General features: G+C 41.3%; 1 protein-coding gene across 4 annotated transcripts in view; it reads right to left on the bottom strand.

Moving 5' to 3' along the window:
• Nucleotides 1–737: 737 nt before the first annotated feature.
• Nucleotides 738–19,579, bottom strand: part of LOC119119569 (glutathione synthetase-like) — a 39,069-nt gene continuing 20,227 nt past the window's right edge. For 3 of the 4 annotated variants that reach the window (XM_037245971.1, XM_037245970.1, XM_037245972.1), the window contains exons 10-13: nt 18,511–18,705; nt 17,978–18,059; nt 17,527–17,716; nt 16,699–17,381 (exon numbers count right to left, since the gene is read on the bottom strand). In XM_037245971.1, coding sequence (XP_037101866.1) covers nt 17,258–17,381; nt 17,527–17,716; nt 17,978–18,059; nt 18,511–18,705 — 591 coding nt within the window. In that variant the 3' untranslated portion in view covers nt 16,699–17,257. Of the gene's footprint in view, nt 931–1,075; nt 1,266–1,432; nt 1,515–2,009; nt 2,205–3,606; nt 3,677–3,763; nt 3,842–4,310; nt 4,392–6,005; nt 6,123–6,325; nt 6,463–6,974; nt 7,051–9,464; nt 9,611–9,735; nt 9,975–16,698; nt 17,382–17,526; nt 17,717–17,977; nt 18,060–18,510; nt 18,706–19,579 lie in introns of those variants that run through there. The other variant, XM_037245974.1, reaches the window with a different exon arrangement.

The raw sequence follows: 19,579 nt of genomic DNA, 5'->3' as shown, positions 1-19,579 counted from the left end.
GCCAAAATGTCACCTCTCATTCTCATTCATTCATTCCTTCCATTCTCTCAACATTTTTTATTTTCTTCCACATCATTCATCAGGTTCACCTCCTTTCACTTTACACATATTCCAGGTATTCATGTCATTAGGGTTTCCATTTTTTCCTTGCATAAATATTTACACAAAAATCCTCAAGGAACTCCGCAGATTTTGATTGGATTTAGGTCGGAGGGCTAGCATTCCTAAGTGTCATTATTCAATCAATGGTTTCAGATTTAAAAGTTCTTACACAATTAGTTTTGACACATTTAAATCACAAGTTTTTTTAAAAAGCAACTATACATGTATATTGTCAAAACTGAATGTAAACTCAGCCAATTGTTGTATGTTGAAAAATGCTTGGATGTTGCAGCAGATATTGGAAAGAGGCAACAATTAATAGTTTTTTTAATTTTAAGTCATGCAAAACTTATTAATAAAATTGATTCAATGGTAGAACAAATGTTCATTATCGTGCCAATTTAAGTTACAATCGAGGTGTCGAATGGCAAGTTTATAATCTATCAATTCATCTATCCATTTTCTGCCAACTGCTTATCCTCACTGGGGTTGCACACCACGCACAGTACATTCAAAACTGTTATACCCATGATTGGGTCTCATTAAGTGTGGGGTCTCTTGGAGTTTGAAAGGGTTAGGCAAACTGTTGTGGCATCTTGTATCCATGTGCATTGAACAATCTGCCAATGAGATGATGGCTGATTGGCAGAGCTGGGAAACATTGCAAGAGCACATCATTGACTAATGGTGCCAAGTCCAGGTACTCAGAAGAGGAGCACGCTGTCCAAGCCTGCCGTTCCAGAAAGTAGACCACTGTCGGCGCATTCGGAACTTTTGGTCCTCATAAGATAGCCCACACAATCATTCATCAGCATGTTTTTACCATGCCTGCACAAAAACGGCATGTGAGGATTAGATGAGAAACCATTTGTTGTCTGTTCAAACTCCTCAGCCCGATAGTAGCAATGTGAAACAAGGATCCAAATGTGCCAACAATACAATTATAGACAAAATGAATAGTGACTGTGCTTACCTGACATAGGTTCCAAAGAAGCCCAGTTCACTAACACAATTACTAATTTTGAGGGGCTTGCCCATTCTCAGCAGGTAGTTCGGTGTAGACTCGGGCTGGATTTTATCCATCAGTATATAGGCCATTCTCGCTGCACTGTTCTTCACTTTTCCAAGAACCTCACAGATTTCTTGTCCGTAAATATTGTTTCCTTGAAGAAAAGAATTTTAATTATTATTCCATCCATCCATCCATCTATTTTTTTTTTTTTTTACATTTACTATGTGCAGAGGTTAAACAATGTAGAAAATGGATAGATGTTAAATGGATAGCTGTTTTGCAGGATGAAAGGAATGACTTTTTATGTTTTAACTGTACCTCCTCCCTCTCGCTGAGGTTTCAGGACAAACCGATCCGGTGCTGCCAAAGCCATTTCTACCGCTTTGTCCCCTTCTGCTCCCTTTAAACAAACACAAACAACAACAAAAATAAGCTTTCCATTTTTCACATGAAAACCTAGTAAAAAAAATCTTATATATTACATTGAATGGCACAAACAGATGCCCTTTCATACAGAGCAGCAAAAATAATCATTAGAAACACACATGCCAGGCCAGTAAATGTCAATGTCAACATAGCCAAATGATTTTGCAGTTTTCTGTTAAAATTGCTGTTGTATAAACATACCCTAAGTTGCAATATCAGGATGTAGACAAGAAAACAAACTTTGTTTTTTGGGGCTCGTCGCCTTTGGAGGAGGTTTCAACAGGCGCTGTTATCTCGTTATGTGAAATAATAAATATCTGAGACAGCACTTCAGATCTCAGCATAGTCACAGATAGCATCATTGAACTGAGTGTGTACCGGTAGTTTGGGAATTTGAATGAAACAGTCAGGTTGACGATTTCTTCAGAGCACTGTGCACCATGTTGCAAAGCATCAGGTTGTTTCTCACCATGTCCAGAGAGTAGAGGCCAGTAAAGGTGGCCCTAACTTGCTCCACTACTTGCGGCTGGTCAGGAAAGAATCGTTCCAGAACACCTGGCTGGGAAAGCACCTGCTGGACCTTCTTAGTTCCAGCCAGGTGAGTGCTGATATCCGGACATTTCACAGCCAAGGAGCACTCCATCATCAGACGAGCATCCCAGGCCTAAAATGGAGTTGGGACAAATAAAACCTGTATGGCAGCCATAGCCAAGTATGGTTTGTTTGTACATGTTAGGGATCCCGATTAGAGAATGAGTACTGTATGCACATGTATGTGATTCACATTACAAGGAAATACAGCAACGACATCGGAATGTGATTTGGGCTAGATAAGTGTGGGCGAATGATATCAAGGTAAGATAATCACAACTGAAGGGATTGAACGACCGAAAGGCTGCATAGCAGACGTGCTGAACTGCTACAAATACCTCGGTATTCCATAGGCAAATATCAATCCCGGGGAGGCAGTTAGGAGGTTGAGCAAAGCCAAATATCTAAGGAATGTTGAGGCAGATCCTGAATAGTCAACTGCACGGCAAGAAAAAAGTTCTAGGTTAATACCTATACCTTGTCAGTAATAAGATACCCTGCTGGCAAAATGGCCTGGCCACTGAAAGAAATGCAAGCCACTGCTATCAAGACAAGAAAGATCCTTACAATGCATAGACGGTTCCACCCCAAGTCCAGCATCTTGAGATTGTACACAAAGCAAAAAAAGGCCGGCCGTGGACTCCTGAGCGCCCAGGGCACTAACCAGGAGGAAACAACAAGCCTTTAAGAATACATCAAGATGATGGCCCCTAAGGATGACCTGCCCAATCAGGAGAAGGAGCCAGATGGACTGTCATGGATAGACAAGGCCCTGCATGGCATGTACACCGTCAAATTGAATAAGTGGCTGGCATTGAGAAAACATATCAAAAAGGCTGGACTGAAAGACAGCACAAAGGCACTAATCATAGCAGCACAAGAATAGGCCTTAAGCACAAGATCAGTCGAGGCTTGGGTCTACTGGATCAGACATGATCCCAGGTGTAGGCTGGAGTCCCTGTATAAGGTCAGCCGGTTAGCAGATTGAAGGCAGACCCCCCCATTAGATGTAAAGAGGTAAAGATTAGCATACTCGCACACTGCTTGTTGAGTGACTACGCAGAACACAGAAAGTGGTAGGTTCATTCACGCACGCAGTTGAACTGCAAGAGATGAGAAATGTCTTTCACAGTTATTTGGGACATTAGTCAACTCATTATCAACTGGTTGATTTCAGTTATCTGCATTCACAATATTAGGTTTTTTTTCAAAGGCTGATCCATCATGATTTGTCTATATGCGTGTCCTAAGGATGTTGTAATTTTGTTTGCAGAATATGCACACATTTTAGTAAGAATATATTGATAATAAATCACAAATTGGTGTGTAAGCATTTTTAGTATATGAGGCTCATTGTGAGTTGATTTTGGAGGCATCCAGAAACAATTTTAGCGTTAAAAGTATATCATGTAGCCCACACGTGTCTGATCAAAACTTTGTATGGTTTACCTTCAAGAAAGACAGCAAGTCACTACCTTTTCAGACTTGTAGTGCTGAGGCATATAACCGTTCCTGAAGTAGACCACCGCAACTTCCTGATGATCACTGAGTTTGTGGGAGGACAGAACTTTGAAATGACAAGCAAAAATATGCTGTTTTCCCGTGTTGAATATTAATGGACAGAACACTTACACAAATAGTCTCTTGTGCCCATCTAGGAGTCCAGATTCAGAGACATCCTCAAAACGCTTTCGTATGGTGGCAATATTCCTGAAACACATTGAAAATTCTGAGATTATGACTAAATGGAAAAAGAGCCAGTGAGCAAAGAATGAACTTTGGAGTAAACCTGAAAATGTTTTATTTTAAACATCAACAATTAATTTTGGATATATAAGAGCTCAAGTAATCACACATCAATGATTAATTCTGGACATATACACCCAAACAATTTTGTGACCCCAAACTTTTGAACGGTAGTGTATATATTTATTTAGATAATTATTTATAGATTATATATATATAATCTTCTGTGTAAAAAATCTTATAATATATATGTATACTTATATTCATAGATTTTTTATAATCTTATACAAATATAAGATATAATTTATAATATTTAATTCATAATATTTTATTATAATAATATTTACACTAGCGTTCAAAAGTTTGGGGTCACCCAAACAATTTTGTGACCCCAAACTTTTGAACGGTAGTGTAAGAGCTCAAGTAACCTTACCCTTTCCACAGCTCATTCTCAATGAATCGTTGATCCAGGATGTTCTTCTCGTTCTCCTCCACCACAAACATGACAACCGCTCTTTAATGACAACAGAGAACCTGTTTGGCATTTTACAGCTCCAAATCACATTAGGGGTACGGAGCATACCGTAATTTTCGGACTATAAGTCGCGGTTTTTTTCATAGTTTGGGTGGGGGGGCGACTTATATGTGTTTTTTTTCAAAAATTTTCAAAAAAAAAAGTGAAACCGCGACAAACGAACCGCGATGTAGCAAGGAATTACTGTAATTTGAATTCCAAGTGACGTCAGCAGCGCGACGCGGCGTGGCGAGGCGGTTGTTTACATAAAGGACAAAGATTGATCACGGGATGACGAAGATGACGAAGGGCCCCACGTACTACCGGCATCATTGGCGGCTTTGTTTCTAAGTGACACGGCGGACGAAGAGTTTGAAGGATTTAAGGATTTGGAGTGACACAGAAGGTTTGAAAAACTATTATGGCTTTTACCCACGCCCGGTCCTACTCTACGGAGCTCTCTTTCACCTCCGTGGATTGAAGTCGGGGGCCGGCGCTCAGCCAGGTGGCTGTCCGGGGACGGTGGATGAATAGAATAGAATATTCTATGGATCTCTCTTCCTCCGTGGCTGGAAGTCCACGCCGCCACACGCCTGGAAGTTTGTTTTGTTAAATAAAGAGCCGTTTACCAAACCCACGTCTTTCCTTGTACTTTGTTAAGGCTACAATCTAGTTACGTATACACTACCGTTCAAAAGTTTGGGGTCACAAAATTGTTTGGGTGACCCCAAACTTTTGAACGGTAGTGATTATATTTATTTAGATAATTATTTATAGATTATATATATAATCTTCTGTGTAAAAAATCTTATAATATATATGTATACTTATATTCATAGATTATATATAATCTTATACAAATATAAAATATAATTTATAATATTTAATTCATAATATTTTATTATCATAATATTTACACTACCGTTCAAAAGTTTGGGGTCACCCAAACAATTTTGTGACCCCAAACTTTTGAACGGTAGTGTATACTAGATCTGTGGAATAACGACGAGGCTGACGTCAGGGCGAACGCGCGGCGCTGTTGACAAAGGACAAGGAATTTGATCGATGGATTTAATGATTTAGAGTGCACAGATGGTTTGATAATATTATTGCCTATATAATAGTTATTTGATATCTAATTTATATATCGTTATATGGGCCTGTGGAATATTTTGAAGTGCAAGCGCCGTCAGCGGCGCGCACCCATTGTTGACAAAGGACGATCGATGGATTTAATGAATTGGATTTTCTTTAAATAACTCTGAATGTTACGTCAGGGCCGTTCTCAGCTCTTCGTTTGTGTTTATGTCACGTTAGCATACCTATCGTTTAGCCTGTTGTTGCTCGTTCATGACTGTTCTTGGTGTTGGATTTTGTCGAATAAATTGCCCCACAAAATGCGACTTATACTCCGGAGCGACTTATATATGTTTTTTTTCACTTTTTTGGGCATTTTATGGCTGATGCGACTTGTACTCCGGAGCGGCTTATAGTCCGAAAATTACGGTAATTGTGAAAATGTGAAGTTCAGTATCGTTTATTTGAATGTGCGTATTTCAGAAATGAAAGATTGGCAATGGTGTTTGTGTTTATTAGGGTGTTCAATGGACGTACCTCTTTGATCCATAGAGCTCCCAGGCCTTGGCCACAGCCTTGGCCTGACCCAGCGTAGGATTGTTGTCGATGATGCGCTGGCTGTCCTCCAGTTGGCCAACCACCCGAAGAATGTGTCTGTTGTAAACAAGATGTTTGTCATTGTTAATAGGAATTTAAATAGGAAGGTAAGATAAGAGATTTAGAGCAAACTGAGAAACAATGGAAGCATTTTGTTCAGATTTTCAACATCAGGGGCTTTATGACATATTCATCCAAAAGCCTTATTTACATGAATCAAATATATAAAATTATTTTGGGGTTAAATTTTGAAGTCTTACCTGTGTACATCAGAAATGTGAGAGGCCATGCCTCCAGCACCAGCCGCAAAGGTGTTGATCTCGATCTGTTTCAGAGATGTGTGTCCATTCTCCATCTCCCACATGTAGTCGGACCGATTCAGACCCAACACAATTGTCTGGGAAGAAGGCAAGATCAGATACATCAATGTGGACTAGTGTGTAAAACTACACATAGAATGCAGCCTGCTGCCTAAAAAGCAGCCTCTGCCTCTTGGCTGATATTACAAGCATAGCTCCACTAGAAATATAATGATGTGCTGTAGTAGTGTGTCAGAGCAGTGGTCCCCAACCTCCGGGCCGCGGGCCGGTACCGGGCCGTGGGTCACTTGGTACCGGACTTTGACTTTGACTTTGACTTGACCAAGCCGCACAGAAAAATAAATAAATAAATAAATATATATATATATATATATATATATATATATATATATATATATATAAATAAAAATACTATATATTTTTTTTATAATTGATGATCAATTAATTCAGCTCAAGACGCTCGTCCCGGTCACGTGACGTTTCCTCAGTCGAGCCCACAAAGCTAACCCTATATATTGATTTTTTGTCTGGCAAAAGTTGGCCCCACGCCCCCATTCAAAATGTATGGCTACGTCCCTGACTTACATACCTGCAACCTTCCTTTTTTAAGGACCTGTCGGTGTATCTCGAACAGCCTTGCAGTGAAATCATCCACAGTAATGGTGCTAAAAGATGACAATGTCAAAATAAAATGTGTTATCCTTTGCAATAAATCACTATAGATCAGGGGTCCCCAAACCTTTTCCTGTGAGTGCCACATAACTTTTCCCTTCTTTGATGGGGGACCGGGGTCAGTTTGTAACAAAAAAGTGTGACGATTGCAGGAGTGCCTAAAGATAAAAATGTATTGTTTTCCAGAAAGCACAATCAAATAACCCTTTCTGGATTCTTCACGGAACAAAAGTCATGAAATAAATAATAACACTATTCATGAATTAAATAATAACCAAATAACCTTCTCTGGGTTCTTCACAGAAAAAATCCGGGAAACAAACAACACTAATTATGAATTAAATAATAACCAAATAACCTTCTCTGGGTTCTTCACAGAAAAAATCCGGGAAACAAACAACACTAATTATGAAATAAATCATAACCAAATAACCCTCTCTGGGTTCTTCACAGAAAAAAAGTCCATGCACCTATACAGCACAACCAATACCACTACCAATATGGTTGTGGAGATGGATTTTATCCCAGTAGATTTTATTATGATGATATTTTTTATACTCAGAATGACTCATTCAAGTCAGAAAAGTGAGTTTATCTTTCGTTTTCATTGTCATCAGTGTGAACTGTGGGCCTGCATCTGCCAGATGACTAGTTCAGCTGAGCTTGGCGTACAAATGTATTCTGCTGAGCTAACAGTCCACTTTTGAGCTTTGAGAGTTTGTCTACTTGCATTTGGCCTTGCAAGCTATCGTACTTGTCTTTGCGACTGGATTCATAGTGTCGCCGCAGATTGTATTCTTTGAATACCGCCACCGCCTCTTGACAGATGAGACAGCCTGTTCTTTGCATTGAACAAAAAAATAATCGTTTGTCCACTGCAAGTTAAATGCCCTGCATTCAGAATCAATTTTTCTTTTACCTAATCTTTTCGCCATTATTCCGTTCTCTCTTTGAGAGGGGCGGGTTTAAGATTTTTTTTCTGGGAGTTGCCAGATAGGGGCACAGACCGCAGAAGGGTGGAACAGAATGTCGCGTTACTATATGCGTGTATGAAATAGTTACCAACTAACGGTTGATAATGAAAAAAGTTCATAACTAAGGAACATTTTAATTCAAAAGCCCAACTTTATCATTAAATACAAATAAATATTGTATGGAAAAATAAATCAAAATGCTCTCTGGTATTGTTCAGGAGGCCAGACCAAATGTGGAGGCGGGCCGTATTCTATAGTATAGATCAGGGGTCACCAACACGGTGCCCGCGGGCACCAGGTCGCCCGTGAGGACCGCATGAGTCGCCCGCAGGACTGTTCTAAAATTAGCTCAAATAGCGGCACTTGTCAGTGAGCTGCATCTATTTATTTTACAGTCAAACCTCGGTTTTCGAACGTCCTGGTTCTCGAACAAATCGGAATTCGAACACAAAATTCGAGATGTTTTTGCTTCGGTTGTCAAACAAAATTTGGAGGTCGAACCTCGCGAGATGAGCCGGGAGGACCCGAGAAAACCCGACCGCGCGGCCCGGATGCCGACTGACTCCGTTGTTATTGTATTTTCGTTACTTCGATGATTGTATTAACCCCTAATCATGCCTCCAAAGAAAGCAAGTGGGAGCAGTAAAGCCATCCTAAAACACAAAGACGCTCTTAAAGCAATGTGACAGTGAGCGCCCGGCGCGCTGCGGTTGCGCGATGGGACCAAATTAAGCTCCCTGCTCACTGAGGTCCACTTAAATTTTGGAAAGTACATCAGGACTTTAAAAATATTTTCTAAATTTTAGCGACGGCTCTGTCACAATAATGCGACCAGCGCGGTGCAGTTGCGCGGTTGGCGACGCGCTACTGTTGCGCGTTCGGCGGTGCGCTGCAGTTGCGCGATTGGACAAATACGCACAAATGAAAAAATGCTTTAAGAAGGCGGGTTTTTTTTTGTCTTGAAACGGATTAAATTTCTTTCCATTATTTGCAATGGGAATAATAGATTCGGAATTCAACCGATCCACTTCTCGAACCGCCTTCTGGAACGGATTGTGGTCAAAAACCAAGGTTTGACTGTATTTTTGCTATTCTTGTTAAAATCACACTTACATGTGAACTGGAAATGACAATAATAACACATAGTAAAAGCCCAATTGAGCAAATTGGCTATTTCAGAAGTGTGTGTCAAACTGGTAGCCCTTTGCCTTAATCAGTACCCAGGAATTAGCTCTCGGTTTAAGAAAGGTTGGCGACCCCTGGTATAGATCATCTGACAGTGCTGAAAAAAATAATGACTTTTGGGGGAAATGTTTGTATTTTCCAGTAATATGTTCTACTCAAATATATATAAAAAATATCTCTCTTACTTCTTTATAAATATATTCAGCTATGAAATGTAATTAAACCCCAGTAAGAAGTCAGCATCCTACCTGGCAAGAGCCTCTTCCAAGAAGTCAGGATCCTGGCTGATTTTATCCACAAGTGTGTTGTAGTGAGTTTGCACTGCCACGCCTTGGAGGAAAAGAGCTCTTGGTACTGGTGTGGGGAAGAGAGTGATAGGAGCATACGTCACCTCCTGAAAAACAAAGGGCAAAAGTGAGCACGTTCCACCCCTCCACAACATTTTGTAAAAGTTGTTTGAGAAGTTTCACGTAACCGTGGAAACATTTTCAATTTTTCCAAAAAAGTGGAAAATCTCACCTCTGACGAGTTGGGGGATATTTCAAGCCTCATAAGAATACCATTTGTAAAGGCTGAATCTTTTGCCACTTCTGCCAGTTCATCGATTAGGGTTGTGCTCATCAGTAACTCATTTCGTACTCCGTTAGCCATTGCAATTGATAGTTAAGATCGGTTATACGCAGTCAAAGCAAATGGAAATATGCCGCACATGGGTTATGCAAACACACTCCTATTTTTGATCTTTGGGATATCACCTCCTGGAAGAACATACGTCAACAGACTTAAATTATCAACCTCCCACATAAATGTTCACAACCAATATGTTATCGCTGTCAAAACAATTTTGTTAAAAAGGAAAAATAAATAAGATACTCATTCATAATAATCTCATTAAATCAGAATTTGAAAATACATTGCATTAGAAAAATTAATGACCAAACCAAAAGCTCAAGTCGATAATTACGTAGAAAGTTGCTTACCTTTCATCAGTATGTCAGACCTCGATCTTTGATTCCTCTTTGCCTGGGTGGAAGCCACACCTGCCAATAATGTTGGTGGGAATGTGCTTGCACTATCGCTCCTAGGCGGGTAAACAGGTTATTCCAAATGTTTCAGAAACCGGAATTAATTACGGTATTTTTCGGACTATAAGTCGCGTTTTCTTTCATAGTTTGGGGGGGGGGGGGGCAACTTATACTGAGGAGCGACTTATATGTGAATATTTTCACAAATTTTCAAAATAAAAAAAAAAAGTGAAACCGCGATAAACGAACCGCGATGTAGCAAGGGATTACTGTCATTTGAATTTCAAGTGACGTCAGCAGCGCGGCGCAGCGCGGCGCAGCGCGGCGCAGCGCGGTGCGGCGTGGCGGTTGTTTACAAAAAGGACAAAGATTGATCACGGGATGACGACGATGACGAAGGGCCCCACGTACTACCGGCATCATTAGCGGCTTTGTTTGTAAGTGACACGGAGGACAAAGAGTTTGAAGGATTTAATGATTTGGAGTGACACAGAAGGTTTGAAAAACTATTATGGCTACTCTACGGAGCTCTCTTTCACCTCCGTGGATGGAAGTCGGGGGCCGGCCCTCGGCCGGGTGGCTGTCCGGGGACGGTGGATGGGGCTCGGACATGGCTTTTACGCACGCCCGGTCCGACTCTACGGAGCTCTCTTTCACCTCCGTGGATGGAAGTCGGGGGCCGGCGCTCGGCCGGGTGGCTGTCCGGGGACGGTGGATGGGGCTCGGACATGGCTTTTACGCACGCCCGGTCCTATTCTATGGAGCTCTCTTCCACCTCCGTGGCTGGAAGTGCCACCTCCGGGGATGGAAGTCCACGCCGCCACAGGGCTGGAAGTCGACGCCGGTGCTTGGGGCCGTGTGGCAGTGAACTATTTTTGTTATAGTTATTTGATATATTTTATTTCGTGTAGCAACTTGTATATGTTTTTATCGTTACAGTTCAGTAGTTGTTGGCTCGTTGAACTCTTCTTTTGTTAAATAAAGAGCTGTTTACCAAACCCACGTCTTGTCTTGTACTTTGTTAACACTACAATATAGTTATATACTAGATCTGTGGAATAACAACGAGGCTGACGTCAGGGCGCACGCGCGGCGTTGTTGACAAAGGACATGGAATTTGATCGATGGCTTAAATGATTTGGAGTGACACAGATGGTTTGATAATATTATTGCTTATATAATAGTTATTTGATATATAATTTATATATCGTTATATGGGCCTGTGGAATATTTTGAAGTGCAAGCGCCGTCAGTGGCGCGCACCCAGCCGGCAGTGTTGACATAAAGGACGATCGATGGATTACATGATTTGGAGTGACACAGATGGTTTGATAATATTATTGCTTATATAACAGTTGTTTGATATATAATTTATATATCGTTCTATGGGCCTGTGGAATATTTTGAAGTGCAACCGCCATCAGCGGTGCGCACCCAGCCGGCATTGTTGACATAAAGGACGATCGATGGATTTAATGAATTGGAGTTACACAGATGGTTTTATAAACGTGTTATTTATGTAATAGTTATTTGAATAACTCTGAATGTTACGTCAGGCCCGTTCATGTCTGTTCTTGGTGTTGGATTTTGTCGAATAAATTTCCCCCAAAATGCGACTTATACTCCGGAGCGACTTATATATGTTTTTTTTCACGTTATTGTGCATTTTATGGCTAATGCGACCTATATTCCAGAGCAACTTTTAGTCCGAAAAATACGGTAACCCGAATATTGACTGCATAAAAACGAAGTCTTGCAGTCTGCAGGGCAGGACTGAGAGTGACACAAAACAGCCAGCTTTCTTAACCAACTGAAAATATCTTGTGAATGGATTGAATTGTTTAGAACCGTTTCGGAGTTAACAAGATAGCACTTAGCTATCAACACAACCACTGTTGGTCACCAGACTGACTGGCCATGTGTAAACTTTTTTTTAACTTTATCTTGTGAGTGGATTGAATTGTTTAGAGAAGTGGATCGGTCGAATTCCGAATCTATTATTCCCATTGCAAATAATGGAAAAAAAAATTAATCCGTTTCAAGACAAAAAGAAACCCGCCTTTTTAAAGCATTTTTTCATTTGTGCTTATTTGTCCGATCGCGCAACTGCAGCGCACCGCCGAATGCGCAACCGTAGCGCGTCGCCCACCGCGCAACTGCACCGCGCTGGCCGCATTATTGTGACAGAGCCTTCGCTGAAATTTAGAAAATATTTTTAAAGTCCTGATGTACTTTCCAAAATTTAAGTGGACCTAAGTGCGCAGGGAGCTTAATTTTGTCTGATCGCGCAACTGCAGCGCACTGCCGAACGCGCAACAGTAGCGCGTCGCCGACCGTGCAACTGCACCGCGCTGGTCGCATTATTGTGACAGAACCGTCGCTAAAATTTAGAAAATATTTTTAAAGTCCTGATGTACTTTCCAAAATTTAAGTGGACCTCAGTGAGCAGGGAGCTTAATTTGGTCCCATCGCGCAACCGCAGCGCGCCGGGCGCTCACTGTCACATTGCTTTAAGAGCGTCTTTGTGTTTTAGGATGGCTTTACTGCTCCCACTTGCTTTCTTTGGAGGCATGATTAGGGGTTAATACAATCATCGAAGTAACGAAAATACAATAACAACGGAGTCAGTCGGCATCCGGGCCGCGGGGTCGGGTTTTCTCGGGTCCTCCCGGCTCATCTCGCGAGGTTCGACCTCCAAATTTTGTTCGACAACCGAAGCAAAAACATCTCGAATTTTTTGTTCGAATTCCGATTTGTTCGAGAACCAGGACGTTCGAAAACCGAAGTTTGACTGTAAAATAAATAGATGCAGCTCACTGACATGTGCAACATTTGAGCTAATTTTAGAACAGTCCTGCGGGCGACTCATGCGGTCCTCATGGGCGACCTGGTGCCCGCGGGCACCGTGTTGGTGACCCCTGGTTTAGACCCATTGAGGAGTCAACAAGATAGAACTTGGCTATCAACACAACCACTGTTGGTCACCAGACTGACTGGCCATGTGTAAACCTTTTTTTTTCCTCCTCTTGTCTGCTTGAATCACATTGCGTACAAATACTGTGAACACGAACAAGAAAAGTGGTGCGTCGTGATATTCTATATTTGGTCTGTATTGGTGTACACGCACGACAGCCTGGGCATGTTTCTGTCAGTCGGTACTTGACCCGGTTGGGGCCGATTACAGGGGCAGAAGAAAACCCACTTCCATCCTTACTTAGTCCTTAGTCAGTCCTCAAAAAACACCGTCCGCAAAATAGGTGTCCATCCGGGACAAACCGTTCCGTCCCTGAGACGGAATGTCCATCTCTGGATAGAGATATAGAGATATACTATATATTGATAATTGCCAGGTATAAGGCGGTCTAAAATAAGCACAAAATGAGCATTTATGAATTACTTTTTTTTTCCTTATGTGGGCTGAAATATACAGTATCTGTCAGGATCGGAATGGAGCAGGGCGACCAAATGCAGCTTGGACCAGGGTTTATTGAGGGAAAAGGGAATTGGAATGGAGAATGACGGGAAACAGCCAGCGGACAAACTAACATAACGACCTAACCAAACCAACAACTGGACTGACCGACAGACTGGCTAACAGAAACGGAACTGACCGACAAAAACGTGAGACAAGAAGACATCAACGATCCGACAGGGGAGTGAGGGGCAGACAGGACTTAAATACATGACAGGTACACTACCGTTCAAAAGTTTGGGGTCACAAAATTGTTTGGGTGACCCCAAACTTTTGAACGGTAGTGATTATATTTATTTAGATAATTATTTATAGATTATATATATAATCTTCTGTGTAAAAAATCTTATAATATATATGTATACTTATATTCATAGATTATATATAATCTTATACAAATATAAAATATAATTTATAATATTTAATTCATAATATTTTATTATAATAATATTTACACTACCGTTCAAAAGTTTGGGGTCACCCAAACAATTTTGTGACCTCAAACCTTTGAACGGTAGTGTAACAAGAGGCAGGTGACTGTGATTAGTACATTGATTGTGAGTAGACACAGGAAGGGAGGGGCGAAGTGAACACAAACTTTGGTAACATTTACACATAAAACAACCGGGGACGAGTCGTGACAGTATCCTGATCAATGGCTTAATCATTGTGTCAAGTATGACACCCATAAAACGGTCCATTTTAAAGTGAACTAAAAGGCACCTGCCTTTCAATAGGCCTTGAAGATAACTTTTGTAAACAACCTTTAATCCCAGTTCATAGTGAAGTACATGTACCGATTTTTATCGTATTCTTATCTTGGCCCATTTTCAAACAGGTTTTCGATGTACAATTAAAGGGCCTGAACATTGTTCAAAGCTGACTGGGCAGCATAAAAAATACAAAACATCACCCCAGGATGATCTCTCAGGATAATCTTTCAGAACAACCTTTGCGGTATTTGACCATAAGAGAGAGAAAATGCTCAAATTTCTCCTGATTGTGTCTGTGTGTACCCCATTTGAAACAATTTCCAACCTTGATAAACAGTCACACAAGGGTGCCGCAAGATACACATACAGTATTCGTTTCACACACTGATCATGAATCTTGTAGCAACCAGAGCCAGTCAAGACAGTGCACACTTCACAAGAGCACACTTCCCAAGAGCAAGCTTTATGGTGTTTATTACACCCACGGTGTAGGAAGGAGAGATTCTGCAGGTCATTCATTCCCACTGCTGTCAGACTCTACAACATGCGTGGCACCTGATCATGTGTTTCGTCTCTACCGCTACTAGTGGCACTTGTCTTTGTCCTTGTCTGTTGTCTGTTATTTATCCATTTTTACATTTGGCACTTGTCTCTTGTATTCTTGCACTCATGTATGCTGCTGTGACATGTAAATTTCCCCGCTGTGGGATAATAAAGTTCTATCACCATCATCATCATCATCATCATCATCATTTTAGGTGGAACAGTGGGCGCATGCAGATTAATCTGTTCCTAATCCTATTTGTTTCTCAATATTTCTTTTTGTTTGTTTTGGGTTTTTTTCGGGCGGCTCGGTGGGGCACTGGGTAGCACGTCCGCCTCACAGATAGGAGGGTGCGGGTTCGATTCCACCTCCGGCCCTCGCTGTGTGGAGTTTGCATGTTCTCCCCGGGCCCGCGTGGGTTTTCTCCGGGCACTCCGGTTTCCTCCCACATCCCAAAAACATGCTTGGTAGGCCGATTGAAGACTCCAAATTGTCCCTAGGTGTGAGTGCGAGTGCAAATGGTTGTTTGTCTCTGTGTGCCCTGCGATTGGCTGGCAACCGGTTCAGGGTGTCCCCCGCCTACTGCCCGATGACGGCTGGGATAGGCTCCAGCACTCCCGCGACCCCCGTGGGGACTAAGCGGTTCAGAAAATGGATGGATGGATGGGTTTTTTTCGCCCCATTTTTCATGGAAAACACTGTTTTGCATTTTAATGGCTGTCAATTATATACAGGTAAATGCAAACGTATTATTTGGGGTGGACCTCTTGCGAGGGAGTGCATGTGTCAATATTTTTTAAGGTGCTGACGTGAAAGGCACAATTTAAACAGGGGCAGGTGGAACAGGTGAAGTGAAAAGGGAACAGGCTAGCCTTAGCCACACCCCCGTCCTCATCTGTCCTTGTCATTGAAAAGGGCTTCCGACACTGGTCCATCCATTGTCAGTCCAATGGCTAATTTGCTTACGTCCATTTAATTTGCAGGCACCAACTTCTGGAATATTTGAAAACTTTTGTAAAACACTGCAATGATACAAAAAGACCAGCAGATGGTGATATATTCCAAGACTTGGCTGAAGTCGAATTTATTTCTGTCAGTGTTAAAACTTGTAGGTAGAATTTATGAAGGCCTTCACACATGTGATTCCTGTACTTTATTATTCTACTTATTCCGCCCACTTTTTTGACGTGTAACCACTTCCACATAATTCATCCGATTCACCTCATTCTACTTTTCACTTATTCACTTATTATGCTCATATGTTTTTGTTATTCCAAATATTTATGGTTTTTGAGAAATTCCCAAATTTCGAGCCAAATGTCACCTCTCATTCTCATTCATTCATTCTCTCCATTCTCTTAACATTTCTCATTTTCTTCCACATCATTCATCATATTCACCTCTTTTCACCTTACACATTCCAGGTATTCATGTCATTAGGGTTTCCATTTTTCCCTTGCATAAATTTTTACACAAAAATCCTCTAGGAACTCTACAGATTTTGATTGGATTTAGGTCGGAGGGCTAGCATTCCTAAGTGTCATTATTCAATCAATGGTTTCAGATTTAAAAGTTCTTACACAATTAGTTTTGACACATTTAAATCACAATTTTTTTTTAAAAAGCAACTATACATGAATATTGTCAAAACTGAATGTCAACTCAGCCTATTGTATGTTGAAAAATGCTTGGATGTTGCAGCAAATATTGGAAACAGGCAACGATTATTAGTTTTTTTTCATTTTAAGTCATGCAAAACTTAATAAAATTGATTCAATGGTAGAACAAATGTTCATTATCGTGCCAATTTAACTTACAATTTAGGTGTCGAATGGCAAGTTTACAATCTGTCAATTCATCTATCCATTCTCTGTCAACTGCTTATCCTCACTAGGGTTGCACACCACACACGGTACATTCAAAACTGTTATACCCGTGATTGGTTCTCATCAAGTGTGGGGTCTCTCGGAGCTTGAAAGTCCACCAATTTGTTTTAAATCTTGCTGTGTGAACCAGACTTAAGGCAGAATTCACTGTCAGGGGCAGAAAGGATTCCTGGGAGAACAACGGGGCAGGAAGGTCAAGGACAGACACGGTCGGAAACAGAAGATCAATCCATTGAAAACAGTTGTGGCATCTTGTATCCATGTGCATTGAACAATATGGCAATGAGTGAGTCATCACCAGAGCCTCAATTAGGTAGATATAGACTGGAAGAGCGGGGAAACATTACGAGAGAGAGCACATCGTTAACTAATGGCAAAGAATTGTGCCAAGTCCATTGTACTCAGAAGAGGAGCACGCTGTCCAGGACTGCCGCTCCAGAAGCTACACCACCGTCGGAGTATTCTGTACTCTTGGTCCTCATAAGATAGCCCACACAATCATTCATCAGCATGTCTTTACCATGCCTGCACAAAAACGGCATGTGAGGATTAGATAAGGAACCATTTGTTGTCTGTTCAAACTCCTTAGCCCGATAGTAGCAATGTGAAACAAGGATTCAAATGTGCCAACAATACAATTATAGACATAATAAATAGTGACTGTGCTTACCTGACATAGGTTCCAAAGAAGCCCAGTTCACTAACACAATTACTAATTTTGAGGGGCCTGCCCAATCTCAGCAGGTAGTTCAGTGAAGACCCAGGCTGGATTTTATCCATCAGTATATAGGCCATTCTCGCTGCACTGCTCTTCACTTTGCCAAGAACCTCCCGGATCTCTTGTCCGTAAATATTGTTTCCTTGAAGGAAAGAATTGTGATTATTCCATCCATCCGTCCGTCCGTCCGTCCATGTATACCTGTTTTGTAGGATGAAATGAATGACTTTTTATGTTTTGACTGTACATCCATCCATCCATCCATCCATCCATCCATCCATCCATCTATTTTTTTTTTTACATGTACTATGTGCAGAGGATAAACAATGTAGAAAATGGATAGCTGTTAAATGGATAGCTGTTTTGCAGGATGAAATGAATGATTTTTTCCTTTTGACTGTACCTCCTCCCTCTCGCTGAGGTTTCAGGACAAACCGATCCGGTGCTGCCAAAGCCATTTCTACCGCTTTGTCCCCTTCTGCTCCCTTTAAACAAACACAAACAACAACAAAAACAAGCTTTCCAATTATCACATGAAAACCTAGTAAAAATGTTTTATATATTACGTTGCATGGCACAAACCCTTTCACAGAGCAGCAAAAATAATCATTAGAAACACACGTGCCAGGCCATGTAGACATCTCACCTTTGGATGATGTTTCAACAGGCAATGTTATCTCGTTATGTGAAACAATAAATATCTGAGACAGCACTTCAGATCTCAGCATAGTCACATATAGCATCATTGAACTGAGTGTGTACCTGTAGTTTGGGAATTTGAATGAAACAGTCAGCTTGACGATTTCTTCAGAGCGATAGTGATTTAATCATGTTTTTTGATGCAGCACAATAACGTGGAGTGAAAAAACAGCTTATATGGAATTGGAGAAATAAAACACTGTGCACCATGTTGCAAAGCATCAGGTTGTTTCTCACCATGTCCAGAGAGTAGAGGCCAGTAAAGGTGGCCCTAACTTGCTCCACTACTTGCGGCTGGTCAGGAAAGAATCGTTCCAGAACACCTGGCTGGGCAAGCACCTGCTGGACCTTCTTGGTTCCAGCCAAGTGAGTGCTGATATCCGGACATTTCACAGCCAAGGAGCACTCCATCATCAGGCGAGCGTCCCATGCCTTTAAATAAGAAAATAAAGAAATGGAGTTGGGACAAATGAAACCTGTATGGCAGCCATACCCAAGTATGGTTTGTTTGTACATGTGAGGGATCCCGATGAGAGAATGAGTATATATATAGATGTATGTGATTCACATTACAAGGAAATACAGCAACGACATCGGAATGTCATTTGGGTTAGATATGTGTGGGCGAATGATATCAAGGGAAGATAATCACAACTGAAGGGATTGAACTACCAGAAGGCTTAATAGCAGATGTGAAGAACAGCTACAAATACCTCGGGATTCCATCGGCAAATATCAATCCTGAGGAGGCAGTTAGGAGGTTGACCAAAGCCAAATATTTAAGGAGTGGTGAGGCAGTTCCTGAATAGTCAGCTGCACAGCAAGAAAAAGTTCCAGGGTAATACCTATGCCTTGCCAGTAATAAGATACGTTTCTGGCAAAATGGCTTGGCCACTGAAAGAAATGCAAGCCACTGATATCAAGACAAGAAAGATCCTTACAATGCAGCTAATTGTTTATGACCAAATAGTAGATGTGAAGTCGGAATCCCACAACAGATTTAAAATTACTGTCAAAAATATGTCCCAACGGGAGATCACTCTATATCCCAAGGCAGTCATTGCTGAGTGTTCACCCATTGATTGGGCTGTTCCTGTGTTGCACTTGGACCAGAATAGACAGTCAGACCCTCCCCAATTCCAGGCATGTTCACGGTTATCACATGATGAAAAGATTTCTCCGGCAGCTCAAATTCTCAGCCTTGATTTCAGCGATACCCCAATTTCCCCACAACTAAAGGAGCACATCAAAGCAAGAGTAAATAGAGAGGTCCCCAGTGCCTTTTCAAGACATGATTTGGATGTTG

This window comes from Syngnathus acus, chromosome 2, assembly GCF_901709675.1.
Source record: "Syngnathus acus chromosome 2, fSynAcu1.2, whole genome shotgun sequence".
Classification (NCBI taxonomy): Eukaryota; Metazoa; Chordata; class Actinopteri; order Syngnathiformes; family Syngnathidae; genus Syngnathus; species Syngnathus acus.
The sequence above is the reverse complement of the archived record's forward strand: the minus strand, read 5'-3'. Positions and strand labels throughout refer to the sequence as shown.